The sequence below is a fragment of the Capra hircus genome, chromosome 6 (genome assembly GCF_001704415.2).
Source record: "Capra hircus breed San Clemente chromosome 6, ASM170441v1, whole genome shotgun sequence".
Taxonomy (NCBI): domain Eukaryota; kingdom Metazoa; phylum Chordata; class Mammalia; order Artiodactyla; family Bovidae; genus Capra; species Capra hircus.
This window is the reverse complement of record NC_030813.1, coordinates 22,510,631-22,532,456: the sequence shown is the minus strand read 5'-3', so window position 1 is coordinate 22,532,456 and position 21,826 is coordinate 22,510,631. Positions and strand designations below refer to the sequence as shown.

Below are 21,826 nucleotides of genomic sequence, written 5' to 3'. Positions count from 1 at the left end.
ACTCTTCATTCCCTCTATCGCCCCCAGGGTACTTTCTACCTGTTATAAAAGGGAAAGCACTGAGTTCATAATTGGTTTTATGCCCAGGGGGCTTATTTAAGTGCTTACCTGTTTAAGAAATTATTTATTTGTGCTTCAAGGGGGTAAAAACCTAATTAATCCTAAACATGCTTTGTGATTAGCTTGCTCTGCTAGGACTGGAGGCCATTCTCGCAGATCGCCTTGCTCCTTGGAAAGGGTTGCAAAGCAAGATTTGCAACACTTCTGAGCCAGGGTTCAGGCAGACAGGCCCTGTATTTCCAGTGGAGCTACACTACAGACCCACAGGGAGTCTGACCTTTGCTTAGAAAGGGAACTTCTTTCTCCCAGAAGTGTCTGGGGCATAATCCCAGCTCTAATCAACTTTTCTTCAACCCTGCAATGGGAGATTAGATTGGGAAAAAAAAATCTGTACTGAAAAACTCCTAACAAAATCATGCCTCAAAGGAATGTAAATCTATGAGATGGTATTTATAGTAGAAATAGATGAGTTGAAAGGGATTTGGTCCTTTTCCAAGAAATTTTACTGGCAAGTATAGGTTCTTCCTCAAGTTTATATCAGAAAGACATCATTCAAGGACCCATGGCCACATGAAATTTGTGTCTCCTTAGCTTTTCATCTGAGCTAAGGGCTGCTTGCGCAGATTAAAATATTTCCAATAATTGCATAGTTGGGAGATCCTCAATTTCAGTCATATGCTTCCTCAAGAAGAGATAATATGAGTTAAAGAGATGGAGTGACCAGCTCTTTTCAATGTTAGACTGAAAGTCTTACCCCCAGGAAATGTTCTTGGTCCCAGGCAAACCAGGATGGCTGATCACCCTTTGAGGAAACAGAACGCATTTCCAAGTTTAGGTGAATTTATCCCAGGATTCTGACTTATAATATTCAAGAATGTAAAAATAAGGTCATTGATGTTTTCTGTTAGTATGATTTTAGTGTTGTGGTTGTCTCAAGGAAAGAATATGTGATCTACTGTAGGAGGCTAGAGGACCAGCTAGAGGAGAAATGGTGCCCAAGCTCTTGTTACTTAAAATGTCATCATCTCCATAGGATGTCCTTTCTGTTACTGTTGTCATCATTTTAAAGGTACAACAATAAAAATACAAATTACTTTAAATGGAGAAATCTGATTTTATAAAACAAGAGCTTAAACCGGTGTCAGATCTAAGGATTTGTACTTAGGGAGCACACTTTTTTTAAATTAAAGAAACAGATCACTGCAGGCCATGGGCTTGGGTGTCTATGGCCAACCCTTGTGGCCTGGTCCCTGGGTAAGACTCTCTCCTGCCTCATCTCATGGCAGGTTAGGAAGGACTCTTTCCATGCAACTCTTTCCTTCTCTTGATTTCCATCCGTCAGTCACTCCCAGTACCGTTTTCATTGATCTTGGACTCAGCATTTATGACCTAAAATGCAGTGTGGGTGCAGATGAAAACGTGTTCTTGGTTAATAGGAAGAGGGTGCTTAATGGCTACACAGCATCCTCTGAGATGTGCTCTTCCTTTCAACTTTAACAAGACATATGTATTTTAAATGGTCTGCTTCTTGAAGAGTATCTTTCACATCCAAAACAAATACCACTCGTGTTTTATTTCCATTCCATCATTTGTTCATCACATATGTTTTCACAACCAAGCTGTGGCTGTATACGTACCGATAGGCTAATTTGATATCATACTTTTTCTACTTCCTAGCTTGTCTTAGCGTTTTCCCATGTTGTGATATAGTCAGATATGCTAACTTTGAAATGTGCTTCTTATATAGATCTGCAACTATGTGGGACCTGCAAAAGTTATTGTTCAGTTGGTCACAAATGGAAAAAACATCCACCTGCATGCACACAGCCTGGTGGGAAAACATTGTGAGGATGGCGTCTGCACTGTGACAGCTGGGCCCAAGGACATGGTGGTCGGGTAAGTGAGGGTGTGTGTTGTTGTAGAAGGGAGGAGCAGATCAAACATGGCACCTGCGGACTTGGACTGGACAGGCCTTTTTCGTTAGGGGTCTTTTCAAGACCCTCAGAGAGTCTTAGAATATGAAAATCTGAGCTGTCACTTGCACTCCAGGAGTAAGCTGCCCACTTGTCTGAGACTTTCCTGAGACATTTCGCTTTATACCTGTTGTCCTGGCCTAATTATTTATAGCACCCTTTTTCATTCTCAAAAGTATCCCAGATTGGATGATGAATTATACAGTCAGTTGACCTATGAGGCATTTGTGCCACTTTTAGCAGTATTTTCCTTCTAGAAATAAAGATATGGACAAATTAGAAGAAAACTAGCTATAGTGGAAATCAGTACTTTATGGATGATTTCATACCCTTGATGATTCATTTAATGAACTATTGACTACAGATTTGCATTGTGAACATTTTGTGCATACAGTGGGTTTTATTTCAGTTCTGTGCTGCTGTAAAAAGTATGCCCAGAAATGATATGACACATAAGAACTTAATTTCCAAAATATACGAACAACTCATTCAACTCAACGTCAAAAAAAGCAAACAACCTGATTGAAAAGATGGGCAGAAGACCTGATAGTTCTCCAAAGAAGACATGCAGATGGCCAACAAGCGTCTGAAAAGATGCTTGATCTGGCTAATTATCAGGGAAATGCAAAGCAGAACCACAATGAAGTACTACGTGTACCTACAGAATGGCTATCATCAAAAAGAATACAAAAAACAAATGCTGGTGAGGATGTGGGAAAAAGGGTGAGAATGTAAGTTGGTACAGTCACCGTGGGAAACAATATGGAAGTTTATCAAAAAACTAAAACTAGAACTGCCATATGACCCAGCAATTCCACTCCTGGGTTCTATAAAAACAAAAACACTAATTCAAAAAGACACATGTATCCCAGGGTCCATGGCAGCATTATTTATAATTGCTAAGATATGGAAACAACATAACTGTCCATCAGCAGATGAGTGGACTATGAAGATGTGCTGTGTACACACACATGCACACACAATGGAATGCTACCCAGCCATAAAAAAGGATGAACTTTTACCATTTGCATCAACATGGATAGACCTGGAAGGTATTATGCTAAGTGAAGTAAGTCAGACAAAGACAGTCAAATACTGTGTGATATCACTCATATGCGGAATCTAAAAAATAAAATAAACTAGTAAGTACGACGGAGAAGGCAATGACATGCCACTCCAGTACTCTTGCCTGGAAAACCCCATGGACAGAGGAGCCTGGTGGGCTGCAGTCCATGGGGTTGCTAAGAGTCGGACATGACTGAGCGACTTCACTTTCCCTTTTCACTTCATGCATTGGAGAAGGAAATGGCAACCCACTCCAGAGTTCTTGCCTGGAGAATCCCAGGGACAAGGGAGCCTGGTGGGCTGCCGTCTATGGTGTTGCACAGAGTTGGACACGACTGAAGTGACTTAGCAGCAGCAGCAGCAATAAGTACAACGACAAAAAAACAGACTCACAGTTATAAGAGAACAAATAAGTGGTTATCAGTGGGGAGAAGGAAGACAAGAGGGAGGGACAGGATAGGGGTAGGTATAAAATAAGCTACAAGGATATATTGTAAAACATGGGGAACATAACCAGTATTTTATAATAACTGTAAGTGAGGGCTTCCCTTAAGGCTCAGATGGTAAAAAGTCCACCTGCAGTGTGGGAGACCTGGGTTCAGTCCCTGGGTTGGGAAGATCCCTTGGAGGAGGGCATGGCAATCCACTCCAGTATTCTTGCCTGGAGAATCCCACGGACAGAGGAGCCTGGTGGGCTACAGTCCATGGGATCACACAGAGTCAGACATGACTGAGCAACTAACACACAACACACAACCTTAAAAAAATTTTAATCACTATATTGTAGACCTATAACACATAATATTGCAACCATACTTCAATTTTTTGGAAAAGTGTACACAACCAAGAATTACAAATTTGCTTTGGCTTTCAGTAGACTTGAAATGTAAATATAAAGTGACATATCCACTTAAGGTTGGTCAGACAGATAAAACAAGCCATTTTTTTCTTTTTTAAAACAGTCTTCTGGTGGGATCTTTCCAGACCATATATTGCACCTGTGTCTCCTGCATTGGCACGGAGATTTTTTATACTGAGCCACTTAGCGAAGCCCTGAAACAAGCCATTTTTAATGAATGAAGTATTACAGAAATAAATTCAATTTCAAAAGAAATTTTTAATTCAATTTGTGTAATTTCCAAGAATATCTTTCAGGGCTTCCTGATACTGGTTTAAATAGTTTATGTTAAAATCCCATTTAATCTCGACTATTCACTCAAAAGAAAAGAATTGTTTAAATGAACTGTAATTAAGCTCATGGTAACATTTCAGGCTTTGAATTCCGATCAGGTTTCAAGTTGGTTGGTATTGGGGAGGTTGAGCTTTCATGTTCCTGGGTATTTCTTTGTTTGACTGTTAAATTTTTCAAGTGTGAAAAACCTAGAGAGAGAGCTTTCTTTTAAGTCACTAAAATCTGATTCTTTTGATGTCAGGGAAAAAAAAGACTCTAGATTGGAGGAAGGAGCCTAAATTGATTTGAAAAATTCAACTGTGCTTTAAATGAACTTGTTTCAACATCCTCTTAAAAGACTGGTCTGTTTCCTGTAGTGTGTCACAGTTGGTTCATGGTCTGTTTGGAATACCCTTACAGTTCCTGACTGACCTCTGGAGAGCTTTGAAACGCAGGGTAAATGTCAGAGTTTCAGACAAATCGGTCACTTAGTATCTCTGCAAATTTACTCCGATAGGCTATTGTCAGTTTGAAGTGTTTATTCTCTTTGGTCCTGTTTAATCTGTGTGATAATCATATGCTTCAGAGGAAATTATAGATGAAGTTCCCTACTAATAATGTTTGTTATTATAAATATTCCAGTATATTGTCTGTAATTTGGTGTTTCTGTGGTTTGCCTTAGTAGTCTTTGAGGATTTTAGAAGAAACTAATACTTATTTAATTTGGGTCCTACAGCAGCAGTCAAAGTAAATTCTCTGTCTCCAAGCAAAGTGAGGAAATGCGTTACTTACTCTCTTTTAGTGCTGGCATAGCGGGTTTGATAGTTGGGAGAATTCATTCAACAAACAGTTTGAGCATCTGAACTTATAAATATGGTCATAGAAATGTCTGGTCATAGCTCTGCAGGATTTTTTTAATACTGTGCAGTTTTACTAAAAATGTAATCAAGAGCAAATTCCCATTGGCTATCTGTTTTACATGTGGTATTATGTTTCCATGTTGCTCTTTCCATACAGCTCACCCTCTGCCTCCTCCTTGCCCCCTGTGTCCGTAAGTCTGTTCTCTATGTCTGTTTCTCCATTGCTACCCTAAAAGTAAATCCATCAGTATCATCTTTCTAGATTACATATATATGCATTAGTATACAGTATTTATCTTTCTCTTTCTGACTCAGACAGGGGCTCTGTAACCATCTGGAGGGGTGGGGCAGGGAGGGAGATGGGAGGGAGGTTCAAAAGGGAGGGGACATATGTATACCTATGGCTGATACTTGTTGATGTTTGACAGAAACAACAAAATTCTGTAAAGCAATTATCCTTCAATTAAAAAATAAGTAAATTTTAAAAAATGTAATCAAGAGGATGCTATGAGAGTTACGTTAGATTAGGGTGGTGGTGGTGTTCAGTCACTCAGTTGTGTCCGATCCTTTGCGACCCCATGGAGTGCAACATGCCAGGCCTCCCTGTCCATCATCAACTCCTGGAGTTTACTCAGACTCATGTCCATTGAGTCGGTAATGCTATCCAACCATCTCACCCTCTGTTGTCCCCTTCTCCTGCCTTCAATCTTTCCCAGCATCAAGGTCTTTTTTAATGAGTCAGCTCTTCACACCAGGTGGCCAAAGTACTGGAGCTTCAGCTTCAGCATCAGTCCTTCCAATGACTATTCAAAGTTGATTTCCTTTGGGATTGACTGATTTGATCTCCTTGCAGTCCAACAGACTCTGAAGAGTGTTTCTCCAGCACCATAATTCAAAACCATCAATTATTTGGCTCTCAGCCTTCTTTATGGTCCAACTCTTACATCCATACATGACTACTGGAAAAACCATAGCTTTGACTATATTGACCTTTGTAGGCAAGGTAATATCTCTGCTTTTCAATACACTGTCTGGGTTTGTCATAGCTTTTCTTCCAAGGAGCAAGCGTCTTTTGATTTCCTGGCTGCAGTTGCCATCTGCAATGACTTTAGAGCCCAAGAAAATAAAGTCTGTCACTGTTTTCATTGTTTCCCCATCTATTTGTCATGAGGTGATGGGACCAGATGCCATGATGTTAGTTTTTTGAATGTTGAGTTTTAAGCCAGCTTTTTCAGTCTCCTCTTTCACCTTCATCAAGAGGCTCTTTAATTTCCTCTTCGCTTTCTGCCTTAAGGGTGGTGTCTTCTGCATATCTGAGGTTATTAACATTTCTTCTGGCAATCTTGATTCCAGCTTGTGCTTCATCCAGCCCAGCATTTCAAATGATGTACTCCACATATAAGTTAAACAGGGTGACAATATGCAGCCTTGACGTACTCCTTTCCCAATTTTGAAAACTCCTTTTCCAATTTTGAAACAGTCCATTGTTCTATGTTCCATGTAGATTCGGTAGCCTTTCCTGTTCAGCGTGCTGTGAAACCTTGGTACTCCTTCCATAATTTGACTTTTAACAGAGCAACTTTTGCTTAGAGTGTTTCCCAAAATACAGTGTTTCCTTCATGATTCATTTGTCTCACTTATTTTTTGTTAAGTTTCTAATGTGAGAACCTGTCACATTTTAGTAGAAAGAGTCTCTAGTGGTCTGGAAACCAGAGTTCTGTTTGCAGTTCTGTCACTTTCCACTGCAGGACTAGGGGTAATATGCATGACCTCTTGGGGACATTAATTTCTTCTCTTATGCAGTCTGAGAGTTAGGCCACAGAATCTACCTCCAGGCGCTTAACATCCAAGGTCTATACTGAACTAACATTAGGTAGTCTTATGAAATAACATGAGCCGACTTGCACATGAGTATTTAAAGGATGTCATCGATTATTCTTATTTAGTTCTAACTTGTAGGTAAGAATAGCACATAGAGAAATTTAGGAAGATAGCCAGAGTTACTCCTCAGACTTGTCAATACTAGAAATGAAAACCCTGATAAGCTGTTTCCAGTGGAACAGTTTAGGTTAAAAGGATAGATTCATAAGCAGGGCATCAATCCAACATAATCAAAAAAGACATATGGAAAATGACCCTGGGAGGATAAATAACCTTTATTACCAAAACCAAATTATCAAAGCCAAAAGAATGACCTTTCCTTGGAGTGTTTCTCTTAACTCTCAGCCTGAGTTTTCAATAGAATTTAATTTCTGTGTTCAAAGGTATTTTGTTACCTATATTAAAATATTCATGTTTTAGATAACTAAGTCATATTATATGTTTGATTGCTTTAATGCGGAGGGGTGAGTAACTTTTTAAACTAACTTTGATTTTGACTTTTTGTCAATATTTCCTACTCCTTTAGTCAGCCCTTAGTGCTTATCCTCATAAAAATAATCTTAGTTTGGTGTTTTATTTTCAATCTTAAATATCAGCAGTTCATTTCAACAACATTTTCGTTCTCTGAAATATGCATTCAATGGAAACTGTTACTTGACTTTGCTTTAAGCCACCTTCCTCACCAATAATCACCACACCCTCTGCTTGCTTCCTGGCAGCCCTGATTTAGAGAGATGTGAAGTTTTTTTCTTTTTTTTTTTAAACTAATATTTCCAGCATATACCAATGGCAAGCTCTCAAAGTAGATATATAGATATAAAACACAGAAGAGAAATGAGGCGAAGTAAGGCAGACCACATTAAACTGCTGTTTTTGTAGATCCAGAAACAGTTGACTTGGCTGGTTCGTATGGTTCAACCTTAATACGCAGAAACGGAGCTATTTGGGGAAAATGGACAAGATCTAGACTGAGATTGGTAGTATCCAGTTTCCAAGCTTGGGTGTGTATTGTGAGTTGAGCTGGGCTGCTTTTAAGTCTCTGGCCTGCTGTGACATCATTTTAGAGGAAGAAAGGCCAGATGGAGGAGCTACTTTAGAATCCCAGTGCAAGGACTTGGGGATTTGATCCTAGCGAGAGGGCAGAGGCAGTTCCCAGATGATTATATTGATAGAAATGTCTGGCATAGTGCAGATTTCAAACTTGCCTGCTAAATAAAGTCACCTTTGATCACTTTTTACTGATGCCAAGCGCTGTGTCCAGAGATTCTGATCTCATTGCCTGGTCATCGTGCAGAGCAGTGGTTCACAAACTTTAGGGGCCATCAGAATCACCTGGAAGGTTTCTTGAAACACAGATGGCTGAGGCTCACCCCTCAGAGTTTCTGGTTCAGTAGGCTTGGGATAAGGCCCAAGAATAAGCATTTTAATAAATTCTCAGGTAATGCTGCTGGTCTAGAGAGTACACTTTGAAAGCCATTTATGTATGGCATTTTGACTAAGAGGCAGGATTGTAGTTCTAGTCCAGTTAGCAGTGATAACCTTTCTTCATTAAATTTTTGAAATTAAATATTGTAACATTCACTTTTTAAAGTGTACAGTTCTAATTTTGATAAATACTAGTGTAATCACAGTCAAGGTAGAGAATAGTTTCATCACCTCCTGAAAATCACTGTGTGACCTTTTAGAGGCAAATACTTCTCCAGCTCTAGGCCCTGGCAACCTCTGGTCTGTTTTCTACCCCTATAATTTTGCCTTTTCCATGATGACATACAAATGCAATAATACAGTGTGTAGCCTTTTTGAATCTGGCCTATTTCACATAGCATAATATATTTCAGATTCCTCTAGGTTGCTGTGTACATCAGTAGTTTATTCTTTTTAATTATTAGGTAGCATTACATTGTTGTGTTGTATTGGTATATCAGTTTGTTTATCTACCTGTTGAAGAATATTTGGTTGGTTTCTAGTTTTTCAGAACAAAGCCACTTTTTTGTGTGAACAGAAGTTGTAATTTTTCTTGGCTTGGGCAAATACTGAGGAATGGAATTGTAGGGACTTGTGCTAAGAGTTCACTTATCTTGATAAGAAACTGCCAAATTGCTTTCCAAAGTTACTGTACCCTTTTGTGTTCTCATTTGTTAACATTTATGATCCTCTCAGTTTTTTCTCGGAGAAGGCAATGGCACCCCACTCCAGTACCCTTGCCTGGAAAATCCCGTGGACGGACGAGCCTGGTGGGCTGCAGTCCATGGGGTCACTAAGAGTCGGGCACAACTGAGTGACTTCACTTTCACTTTTCACTTTCATGCATTGGAGAAGGAAATGGCAACCCACTCCAGTGTTCTTGCCTGGAGAATCCCAGGGACAGAGGAGCCTAGCAGGCTGCCGTCTATGGGGTCGCACAGAGTTGGACACCGCTGAAGCGACTTAGCAGTAGCAGTAGCAGCAGTAGCAGTTTTTTCTGTTTCATGAGCTAATAATAATAATATCTGATCTCATTTTTATTTTGCATTTTATTATAGAAATTTCTAAACATATACAAAAGTAGAAAGATTAGCATGATGAGCCTTCATTGTACCCAGCACTCACCTTCAACAGTTATTACATGGCCAGTCTTGATTTAAATACATTCTTACCTAGGTAGCTTGGTTATTGATGTCTGATTGGGTTCCACTGTAGTAAGCAAGTATTTGGTATGAGTTGACTCCTTTTAAATGTGTTGAAGCTTGTTTTTGGGATGGAATACGGTCTGTCTTGGTATATGTGTTCCTTGTGCACTTAAAAAGAGTGTTTAGCGTGATCATATTGAATGCATGTTCTGTAAATATCAATTGGGTTGTTTGTTCAAGGCTTTTGTCTCTTTACTAATTTTCTCTCTACTGTTCTATCAATTATTAAGAGTATTGGAATCTCTGACTATATTCATAGATGCATCTGTTTCTCTTTTCAGTTCTATAAGATTGTGCTTCTTATGTTGTGAAGCTCTTATTCGATGTATTAATGTTTAGGATTCTTATGTCCTCTTAAGAATCAGGCCCTTTATCATTATGAAATTACCTTTTTTATTCCTGGTAATATTCTTTGCTCTGAAATCTACCTTGACTGAGACTAACATAGTTACTTCAGCTTTCTTTTGAATAATGTTAGCTTGAAACATTTTCCCTATCCGCTCAGTTTAGTGTTTTTGTGTCTTTATATTAAAAATAAATTTGCACTACATATAGTTGGGTCTTTTTATTCAGTCTGACACTCTGTGTCTTTTAGTGGGTGTTAAGTGATTTTTATTTAATATGATTACTGATATGGCTGTGTTTAAATCTACCATCTTGCTGTTTGTTTTCTGCTTATCACATCTTTTCTTTGTTCCTTTTTTCCTCTTTTTCTGTCTCTTAGATTACTTGATTATTTTTTATTTCATTTATCTCCTTTTAGGTTTATACCTGTTTGTATTTGTTAGCAATCTTTTTATGTTTATACTATACATCTTTAACTTATCGTAGTCTACCTTCAAAAAGCACTATACCTCTTTACTTACAGCATGTTAACAGTATACTTTCATTTTTCCTCTTTTGGCCTTCTTGCTATTATGTCATATATTTTATATCTGTATATGTTATTAATATAAATCCCACCATAAATTGTTTTTTTTATTTTTGCTTTAAGTTATCAATTACCTTTTAAAGAAACTTTTAAATAAGGAAAAAAATATTTTATACTTAACCATTATTGACTTTTTTTCCATTTTTTTTTTTAACTACTGGTGTGCTGCTAAATTCTTTCAATTTGTACATCTTAAAGTCTTTATTTTGCCTTTGTTTTTCAAAGATATTTTTGAGGAGTGTAGAATTACAGGGTTTTCTTGCATGTCCTTAAAGTTCACTGCTCCGCTGTTTTCTGGCTTTCCTTGTTTCCGAAGTCTCCTGTCATTCGTACATCTTTATTCCTCCGTACATCATGTGTCAGGGTTTTTCTCTATCAGCTGGTTTTCAGCAATTTGATTATGTTAAGCTTTAGTGTCATATTCTTCGTGTTTCTTGTTCTTTGTGATTTATTGAGATTCTTGAATCTCTGGGTTTCAATTTTTACTGAATTTTAAAACTTTTCAGCCATTATTTTTTAAATACTTTTCCCATACGCTCCTGTTTTTTTCTCCTCTTCTAGAACATCAATCTCATGTATTTGGCCATTTAAAATTGTGCCACAGCTCATGAATGATCCATTCTTTTTCACTTTTTTTCTGTTTCGTTTCAGATTGTTCTATTACTGTGTCCTCAAGGTCACTAAACATTTTGTCTATGGTGTCTAAATTGTTCTTAATTTTATCTAGTGTATTTTTCTTCCCAAACATTGTAATTTTCATCTCTATAGGCTTTTGGGGGAATCTTGCAAATATTTTTGAGCATTGGGATAAAGTTAAATTTGAGACTAATTTGGCCCTTTCTAGACTTACTTTTAAGCCTTTTTTAGGGAGACCAGAGCAGACTTTAATCTAGGGTTAACTTGAAACCATTACTAAGGCAATGTCTTTCTAACTGTCCACTCTAATCCTTCATGCTTCACAAGATTTCTTGGACCATTCTAGCCCTGCGTGTGCCCCAGGAGAAGCTGCATCTGTACTTTGATGGTTCCTTTCCCAGCCTTGGGTCATGTCCTTGCACTCATGCTCTAGGTATCTCTCTGTGTGGAATTCTTTCCTCACTGGTATCTGCCCATGAATTCTATCCTCGTTGGTCTCCTGCCTCCTCAACTCAGGGAGATCAGCAGGCTTAAAGAGAAAGCTGCTCCTCCCTATGCTGCAGCCTGGAAGCTCGCTCTAGATATTAGTGCAGCGTAATTTGCAGACTCACCTTGTTTGTCTTCCTTTCCTCTAGGTTCACTGTCCTAAGCCATCTATTGTCCAGGGTATGAAAACTATTTTTTGTTGTTTAGAGTGAGAAGCTTAAATGGTCTTTGTTGCTCTACTGTAACCTAAAGCAGAAGACTGACTTCTGTATTATTTCATTTGTTACCAGAGTAAATCCATTTTTCATGTAATAATCCTGGAGAAGGAAATGGCAACCCACTCCATTATTCTTGCCTAGAAGATTCCATGGACAGAGGAGCCTGGCTGGCTACAGTCTATGGGGTCGCAAATAGTCGGACACGACTGAGGGACTTAACACTTCATGTAGTAACAATGATGTCTTTTCCACAGGGATTAAATTAGGTAATATACATGAAAAGCCCTTTATAGACGGTGAAGTGGAAAGCGCTACACCATCTTTGTCAGTGCTGTGACCTTGGCGTTAGCCTTGTTTTGCTTGTTTGATGTCCTGAATAGTAGTAAGGACTAACAGGCCAGCATATGGAGGCGCTCTTTCTGAGAATCTGACTGTGCCTCCTCACTTACCAGTTTGTCATAGTGCATATCTTTCTGTGCTGGATTAATTCCTGCACTTACTCATCCAACAGACATTTATTAAATACCCAGTGTCAAGCACTGTTCTTGGCACCAGATACCTCTGCTCTCCAGGAGGGTATATTTTGTATTTTCCTTTCTCTGTGTGTCTCCGCTGCCCTACATTTTCTCATCACTGTGTGGACCCCTGTCTTGTTTCGTATCTGAGCCTCTGTCTGAGTGCTCATCTCATTCTGCCTTTACCTCATGTATTTTCTTTGTCTAGTTTATCTGGCTTCCAACATTATCTTCTTCTTTATTTTGTTTGATCCAGTTGTCATAATATTTCTATCTTTCCTTTACTAATATTTTTTTTCCCTTCCAAGTAAAAGCCAGAGAAAAAGAAGGGCCCTTACAGAAGCTTACAAGACTTTAAAAGATCTGTGCCCCGCTTATTTCTCTGAACTTCTCACATACAGCTGTATGTGCTCATGACTGCTTGCCTGTCTTAACTCCAGCCACAGTGGCCTCCTTGCCATTGTTGTCTCGTCGGCCAGCCATGGTCCTACTTCAGGGTCTCTGCACTTACTGTTCCTTCCATCTTAGACATGCTTTTTCTGCATATCCATGTCCCAACCCACATTTCCTTGAAGTCTTGGCTCAGTTGACATCTTTTCAGTGAGGCCCTTTCTGGCCTCTCCCTATTTAAAAAACTATTTTTTTTAATTTTTAGAAATATTCCTTTTATTTTTAGAAATATCAATTTTGCTGTGTCCAGTCTTAGTTGCAGCATGTGAACTCTTAGTTAGGCATATGGGATCTAGTTCCCTGACTGGGGATAGAACCTGAGCCCCTGCATTGGGAACTCAGAGTCCTAGCCACCAGACCACCAGGGATGTCCTGTCTCTAAAATTTTAAGTGTTATGCCTTCTGCTTCTACCCTTCCTGTTTCCCATGCCTTCTTCATGTTTCTTGGTAACACTTTTTACCTTTTAAATTATAAAACTTACTTGTTTGTTTTCTCTCTGTTGTTGCCCTGTTTTCTCTCTGTTGTTACAGCAACATATGAACTCTATGAAGTTAGGGATTCCTTGACTGTTGCCAGAAGCACCCAGGACACTGCCTGGCACTAGGGAGCAAAATAAATATTTGTTGAATGAGTCTCCTTGGTACAGTTTTTTTTTTTTTTTACTTGTTATATTAGATTTATTGAACACACTTCTTTGTTTCATGTACTTTATTTTAAAAAGTGAATTACTTGCTGGAGCACTTCATATGTTTTCTTAAAACTTCCTTGAATTGCTTTAATGAGCATATTTTGTTCTATAGATATGTAGCCTTTGTCATATAAAAGCTTCTCTACCCCTGATTACAGGTGAACCTCAAGACTGAGTGCATGTGGAGAGTAGACATTCTAGTGATCATAAATAATTCCAACCTTAGAGATGGCCCAGAAGGAGATGGGGTTCTAGGTAGATTTTAAATCCCGTCAAGGCCCTAGGATGATCCACAAGGGAAAAATAATTTCCAAATATAGTATTTCACATATTATTTTTTAAAAGTTTGTAAAGTTAGTATATCTGGAATTAAAATTTCCTTTTATACAACTCTCCTAGAAAATACTTTAAAATGCGTCTAGGTGAAACTTTCTTATTAAGGTATGTATACCCATAATTTGCAAGTCTGATAAGCTCTGAAAACCAGAAGATTTTTCTAAGTTTACCACAGCCTGATTTGGTGGCAAAACCCAGCCTGACCTGACGTGCAGCTGGTGATAGTATGACTGAGGGTCTGTGCCTATTTTCTCAATCCGCTTTGTTAAAGCAAAACAGGACTCTAGTCTCTGTCTGCCTAACTTTTGGTTGTTGTTGCCGTTACTGTTTTTCCTCCAGCTTTGCAAACCTGGGTATACTTCATGTGACAAAGAAAAAAGTATTTGAAACACTGGAAGCACGAATGACAGACGCCTGTGTAAGGGGCTATAATCCCGGGCTTTTGGTGCATCCTGATCTTGCCTATTTGCAGGCAGAAGGTGGAGGAGACCGGCAGCTCACAGGTGAGTGTCCCTCCCAGCCTTGGTCCTTTGAGAGCTCTGGTTCTCCCCCTGGGTGTAGACCTGGAGCTCATCTCACCCTCAGTCTGTGCCCCAGGCTGCTCCCACCCCGTCACCACTCAGAAACCTCTGATGGCATCTTGTTCCTTCTAGATAACCTCTGTACTGCCATAGCCGAGCATACCAAGCCTGACTCCAGCCCCCTTTCCAGCTTTATCTCAGGTTCCACCTGGTACCCACCTCCTCCCATCACCCCTTCAAACACTGATGCACTCCTGCCTCTACCTAAACTGCCACCTTTCCCTCTACAGCCTGTCAAAACCAGTTCAGAATTCAAGATTCAAAGAACGCCTCCTTTGTTGTAACTCCTCCAGCTCCCCTGATCATGAGGAATCTTCCTTGCTTTGTGCTCTCAGGCACATTATAAGCTATCCTCTATCATAAAGAAGTGCTGTGGCTTTACATTTCCCTGCCGTTGCTTGTGTTTTTTCTTCCAACCCCAATCTTTGTCCCTCGACGCGTGCCGTTTTGCCTCTCTGTGTTGTCCTCCCATCGAGCCATCCTGCCACCAGTTCATACTCAGGTGCCCCAAAAGCAGGCATCCTCTTCCCACCAGCACGTTCTGTCTTCTGATACTCATCCTCGAAACCTTCACGCCATCCTTGAGGCCCCCTCCTCACCTCTGCTGCCTCTCCATCCAGTGTGTGATCCGGCTCCTCTGTGCTCTGTGGGGTTCCATTCCTCGTGGCAATTTTTTGTGGCTCTATCTGTCCCTTGCTACTTCTAATCTGGTTTATGTCCTCTGACCAGACGGATCTTACTACAGCCTGCACATCACCACTATTCAGGGTCTCCCTGTTGCCTACAAAATCCAAATTCTGGACCCTGGCATTTTAGGCATCCCGAGAGCTGGCCCCAGTCTGCATTTCCAACTGTCTCCCACAACACTCCTTGTCAAATTGAACCACTCCATACGAGCACCATGATTTCTCTCTTCCTCTCTTTGGCGCATTCTTTCTCTTCCTTGGATGTCTTTATTCATTCTCTTCCTGAGTTCAAGTTCTACCATTCTTTCAAGATTCAGGGCAATGACTCTTCTGCTCCAAAGCCTCTGGATTCTCCCCTCCTTTGAGGTTTTGTATCACTTAAACTGTAGCTCTTTTGTGGTATTCTTCACTTGAATTATCACCTCTTATGATATTATAAGTTACATACAGTCATGTCCATCAACAAGAAAGCTCCATCAGGGGGAAAGGATCCAAACGCAGTTGAGTTACTCGGCTCCTTAACTGCACGTTTTGAATCCTACTTGCTACTGTGCTGGGCGCCATGGGATGAATACAGCTTTGGGGATATTTAATTTCCTTTGTAAATGTTTTATTTATTTTTTAATTGGTGGAAATTTTCTTTACAGTTTTGTGTTGGTTTCTGCCGTACACCAGTGCAAATCAGTCATGGTTATATACATAATCCCCTCCCTCCTGAGCCCGTCTCCCCTCCCTCCACCCTCACCCCTCTAGATTGTCACAGAGCACCAGGCTGGGCTCCCTGTGTTCTTTAGCAACTTCCCACTATCTGTTTTACCCATGATAGTGTATATATATTTATCAGTGCTGAAATATTTAATTTCACGTTCCTCAACACAACTGAGGCATAGTCAGCTTACTCCTTTCTATTTCCATCACACCGTTTGTGTCTTGGGAGAGGTCAGGGGATAATAGGAAAGGAATGAGGTCATTTGTCACATACAGGACAGTTTTCACTGTGAGCCAGAGACAATGCAAGCCTTCTTCTGATGCCTTTATGTTTGGATGACATAGATAATTCTTAAAATTTTATTAGCAATATGAAGAATTTCAAAAGAGACAAATGACTTTTACTTTAAGTTGACATTCTTAATTGGGGCTTTATAAAAGCACTCAATCTAAAATGTTCATACTTAACGCCTTTCCCTGGACATGAACACCCTGTCTTGTCTGGTCCTAGATCGGGAAAAGGAAATCATCCGCCAGGCAGCTCTTCAGCAGACGAAGGAGATGGACCTCAGCGTGGTACGGCTCATGTTTACAGCTTTCCTTCCAGACAGCACCGGCAGCTTCACGAGGCGTCTGGAACCCGTGGTGTCGGACGCCATCTATGACAGCAGTGAGTACTCGACTCCTGACCTGAGGCAGCTTGCTGCAAAGTCAGGAACAGACTTCCATCCCCTTCCTGGCAGTTACTGCCTAGCTGTGATTCCTGGGCAAGTAACTTAATCCCTTGGAGCCTCACATTTATCATCTGCAAGATAAGAATACAGAAATCTAGCTTTAAAAGTTGATGTCGAGATTAAAAGTGAAATATGGTGAGGTGCTCAAAAATCTCCTTCCTTGTGTTTGTTATAGTCTTTTACATGCAATGCCAAATTTCTTGTTATTTATGAATTCTTTATAATGAGGATATATTGCTGGTGCTCTTAGATGGGAAAAATAGTTGGGGCTCTGAAGAGAAGTTAATAAAAGATAACTCTTATAGTTACCCATTTTCATTCTTACTTGTTACAGCTTTATCCATTTAGGAACTTCAGGTTAACTAAATGAGCAGTACAGATATTTTGATGTTTTGTGGCTTCAAAATTCTATTTCCATTTGTAGTTCCTGGAGTTTTTGAAGAGTTTTACAGTGGTTTTTGGCATTTGCCATGCAGATTTCTTATTTGGTATGCATGGGATTTATTAAACAGATAGATATTTCCAAACTGTCTGTAAGGGCAGTATTTAGGCTCACTAAAAGGTCATAGAGTTTAGTCTAAGTAGAAAACTCCATGCCCCAAGTACAGCAACTAACTGATTTCTCTAATTTAAACAGGTTTAAAGGGAAGTGAAAGCTTTATAAAATATTGTAGGCTCCTATACCAAAGATCACTTTAAAATGCAGCTGTTAGAGTGAGAAAAAAAGGAAGCTTTTATACTATTACCACACAAAACTTTTATGTCTTAACCACACAAAATTCTAATTTAGGAAAAGGAAATATAATATCTTCATTTTTCTTTTCTATAGAATAAAAATTAATAGTTTTAGAATACTGTACTTTTCCTAAATTTCTAGGACTCTTGTAAATGGTATATCAGTACCATGGATGTAAGTTTGGGGTTAAAGTCTTGACCTAACTGAAATTCCACACATCCTTTAGCTTGGAACTTCCTGAAACATCAGAAAAGTTCTTTCTCTTTCTCTATTAATGTCTCTTACTGTGTTCATGGGAGAAATGAATACTGCTCCTTTCTGCCTTATCTATTTTGGGGATAATGAATGAGCCATGCCCAAGCAGTGCTCTGAGGATTTCAGAAGGCACTTTTTAATCCATATTTTTGTAATAGCAATATGAGTGAAAGCATCTGTTTGAACTTTCTTTTGGTTAAGTATGCTTTGGTTAAGGTCCCTCACAGGAGGTCAGCATGTGAAGCTGAGGATAAATCATGATGTTTGTTGTTTTTCTCCTGTGAACAGAAGCCCCCAATGCATCTAACTTGAAAATAGTAAGAATGGACAGGACAGCTGGATGTGTAACTGGAGGGGAAGAGATTTATCTTCTCTGTGACAAGGTTCAGAAAGGTAAATACATGCTCTGATCTCAAGATGTGAAGTGTAATTCTGAGTGTGTTTGTGAGTCACTTTTTGGCAGGGAGCCCAGTAACATCTCTCTTCTGGCAAAGAACTCCTTTTAAAAATTTATACATTTCATCTCTTCCAAAATTAAGTTGTCCATAGTTATTCTGTAACCCAACTAATTCATTTAAAATTTTCAACAAAAGTGAAGTGAAAGTCAAAGTCACTTAGTCATGTCCGACTCTTTGCAATCCCGTAAACTATACAGTCCATGGAATTCTCTAGGCCAGAATACTGGAGTGGGTAGCCTTTCCCTTCTCCAGGGGATCTTCCCAACCCAGGGATTGAACCCAGGTCTCCCTTATTGTAAGAGAAATAAGAAAATAGTGATCATTGTAATCAGTGATATTTCAGTGCTTTTATGCTTTAAACTTTGATATGTGAACTTTAAATTAATGAGTACTAGCCCATGCTTCACACACACACGCATGATAAATGTTTTACATAGTGTAAAATTGTTAATTTTTTTCTCTTACAGTGCTTTGTTGCAACACTGAGAGTTTCTCTGGATATCTTCACATGACACTGTGATGTCATTTAAGAAAAAGAAAGAATAAGGGCCATAAGAAAAGTCTCAGAGCATATTTCTCTCATAATTTTCACTTTCAGAAAAGGTCTTGGCATTTATCTCTCACTAGATATGGCATAAGATTTATAAGTTAGGAAAAGCAGAAGGAGATTGTTATTTTCTCAAGCTTTACTCATTTTTAAAATAAAACCATAAAAGGTATACCATAGTAAAGATATACTCACTACAAGCAGTTACCCAGTTGCTTACTCTGATGAGCATTTTCAGAGTAAGCAGCTGTATAACTGGAAACTTACCTCCTATTTAAAGAACTATGGCTTTAAAAAAAGAAAATTGTCCTTTGAGGCCAAATGCTCTGAGATAAAAAGTCAGAAAAAATGAGATCAGATTTTAAGATAAAGGTGTATGTCTTTGTCCCCAAAATGTTTACACTTTCTCTGCAGATTCTGGTATCAGCTTTCTTTTAACCAATTCTATCCAAGTAATTATGCATTTCTAGATTCCTGGGTGTGCATACTATGAGTAAACACAATCTAAGTACCTTTATTTGTAAATGTGACTCTAAGTCATCATCATTACATTGAAATGGCTAATTAAGAGAAGTTTTATACCCAGCTTAAAGAATCTGAATAACTAGGTCTAGGGTAGTCCTATGAATGTCTTACCCAACCCTAATATTTCTAAAATTCTATTTAAATAGAAATATACATTTAGTTTTTGCAAGTCAATAATGTATACTCCTCCCTGTGAATTAGGAAGTGAAGCCAGGGAGATGCCAACCTGAGTTATATAGTCATATTTCTGCAGGAGTAGAATCCATGACTGAAGTGTGAAATTAAGACATTCTAATTTAACCCAAAGGGTCTAGACCAACACATAATTTAGCAGTTTCTCAACAGGGACTACTAGAATATTGTAGAGAGGTAGCATAGTAGGATGTTTAAGAGCTTGGGGTCTGAACCTTCAGTGTCCGTGTTCAAATCCTGGTCTCTCCCCTTACTAACTGTTCAGCCTTAGATAAGTTACTTAATCTCTTTGAACTCCAGTTTCTCTTCTGCAGAATGAGGATATTAATAGTACATTTGCATCACAGAGTTGAAGATGAAATCAGTTAATATATGCATATAAAATCACTTAGAACAGTGTCTGCCAAATAGTAAACTTTATATAAGTTAAATATTATTATGTAAATCTGCATCAAGGTGAACTGTCTTGTGGGATTCTGATATTCTTCACTATCTTTCATATTCCTGGGGAGTGAATTGGTTTAGGGTTGGAGAAGTGGGAAAGTCGAAGATTGATTAAGAGAAAACTCAGATTGAATAGGTAAATCTAGAATTCTGTCCTTGTAAATGAAACTTGGGGCCCATTACTATGGTGACAAAAAAATTTTACTCAAAATTTTAAATAAATTCAGAAGTCTATTTTATATGAATTACTTTCAAAAAAAGGTTAAGTACGTAGTAGGTAGACTCTTGAACCAGCTTTATTTTTCATCACAATTACAAATGCTATTATAATGTATGAAATTATACACCTGAACGTGACTGTTTACAGATGACATCCAGATTCGATTTTATGAAGAGGAGGAAAATGGTGGAATTTGGGAAGGATTTGGAGATTTTTCCCCCACAGATGTTCATAGACAAGTAAGTGGATGATGATGGTACAGAAGATAATACTATGTTTTCTGCTTTGTTGAAATTCAGTACTTGGATCCCAAGGATAAAAAAGGAAAAATGATAAGCATTTCTTTAACTTTCATCAAAGAGCACTATGTCTTGGAGTTGTTCCAGAAAAGTTACCTAGAATTATGGGTAAAGCTCTGTCAGGATCTGATCGCTTAGATGCAAGGCTGTGACCCTCAAATCCTTAAGTAGACATGTGTTATGTATTTCACCAGTCTGTTCAGACTAATAACAAAATATCATAGACTGAGTGAATAAAACAAAAGCAGTTTTTTGCTTATGGTTCTGGAGCCCATAAGTCCCAGATCAAGGTCTGACAGGGTTGGCTCCTGATGAGGGCTCTCTCCCGAGTTGGCAGACAGCCACCTTCCTGTTATGTCCTAACATGGCAGAGAGAAAAGAAGCTCTCTGGTGTCGTGTCTTTTTATTTTTCTCTTTTTTTGCTGCTTCTCCTTTTAAGACCACTAATCCTATCCAATCAGGACCTTACCTTTATGACATCATTTAACCTTACTTATTTCCATAAATGCCCTGTCTCCAAATACAGCCACACTGTTGGGGCTTCACCATACGACTTTGGGGGAAACACAATTAGTCTGTAACGGTATTCTCCCAGAGTAACCTGAGGAGACTTGTTAAAAGGGTATTCTAATGAAAAGTGTTGACAGGAGGAGTCTTCTAGTTGAGGCTGATATCATCATGATAAATTAAGATCTCCCAGGAACATTTGAGTATATGACAAAGAGATAAAAATGCTGAATCCTCAGCTTAACAATTACTCTGAGTGATTGAGGAATACAGTTTTCACACACACACAAAATGGAAAAAATCCAAGTGCCCATCAGCTAGTGACCAGTTAAGTCAATGTGAGGGGATATTGTACAGTTATTAAGAAAGCATGAATACTCTACAGACTAACGTGGAAAGGTCTCAAAGATACAACACTGAAATTTTTTAAAAGATAGATATGAAACAAAGTGTATATAAAAAAAGATTCTGTGTTCATGTTTACATAGCATAAAGAAACTCTGGGAAGTTCTGTGCATAACTGTTAGATTAAACGTTAATTTTGTGGATGAAATACAACTAAATCTGACTTTTCTTGTACTAGCAGATATCAAGGAGGCTGTCTTGGAGGTGTTACGGATGCCCTGTGTGTGTCTAGAGCCTTGGCCATCCCCGCCTCACGGTTGCTACCCAGTCACAGTGTCTCCCTTAAGGGCTTAGTTTTTCGCTGTGGTTGTTGGCTGGCCATCCTCCTCTCTCTCCTTCCATTATGTCTTTATGATATTGCTGTAAATAATCTTGGAGGCTTTTAAGGCTAATTTGGAAAAGAGGATGTATGCAATATATTTTATTCACATGGTTATTTACACTGAAAGACATTTGAAACTTTAGACAAGTGAACTAATGAGGATTTGCAGTACATTGGCATAATCTTATATTTCAATTTCACATTGGCAATATAATAAACATATATGGGTACAGAATTCCAAGGTTGTAACTTTCTCTAGGGTGTTGT

General features: G+C 38.8%; 1 protein-coding gene across 2 annotated transcripts in view; it reads left to right on the top strand.

Moving 5' to 3' along the window:
* The window catches only part of NFKB1 (nuclear factor kappa B subunit 1), a 125,552-nt gene that overhangs the window by 72,206 nt on the left and 31,520 nt on the right, over positions 1 to 21,826 (top strand). For both annotated transcript variants that reach the window (XM_018049265.1, XM_018049264.1), the window contains exons 6-10: positions 1,808 to 1,956; positions 14,280 to 14,443; positions 16,427 to 16,585; positions 17,929 to 18,033; positions 20,174 to 20,265. In XM_018049265.1, coding sequence (XP_017904754.1) covers positions 1,808 to 1,956; positions 14,280 to 14,443; positions 16,427 to 16,585; positions 17,929 to 18,033; positions 20,174 to 20,265 — 669 coding nt within the window. The remainder of the gene's footprint in view (positions 1 to 1,807; positions 1,957 to 14,279; positions 14,444 to 16,426; positions 16,586 to 17,928; positions 18,034 to 20,173; positions 20,266 to 21,826) is intronic.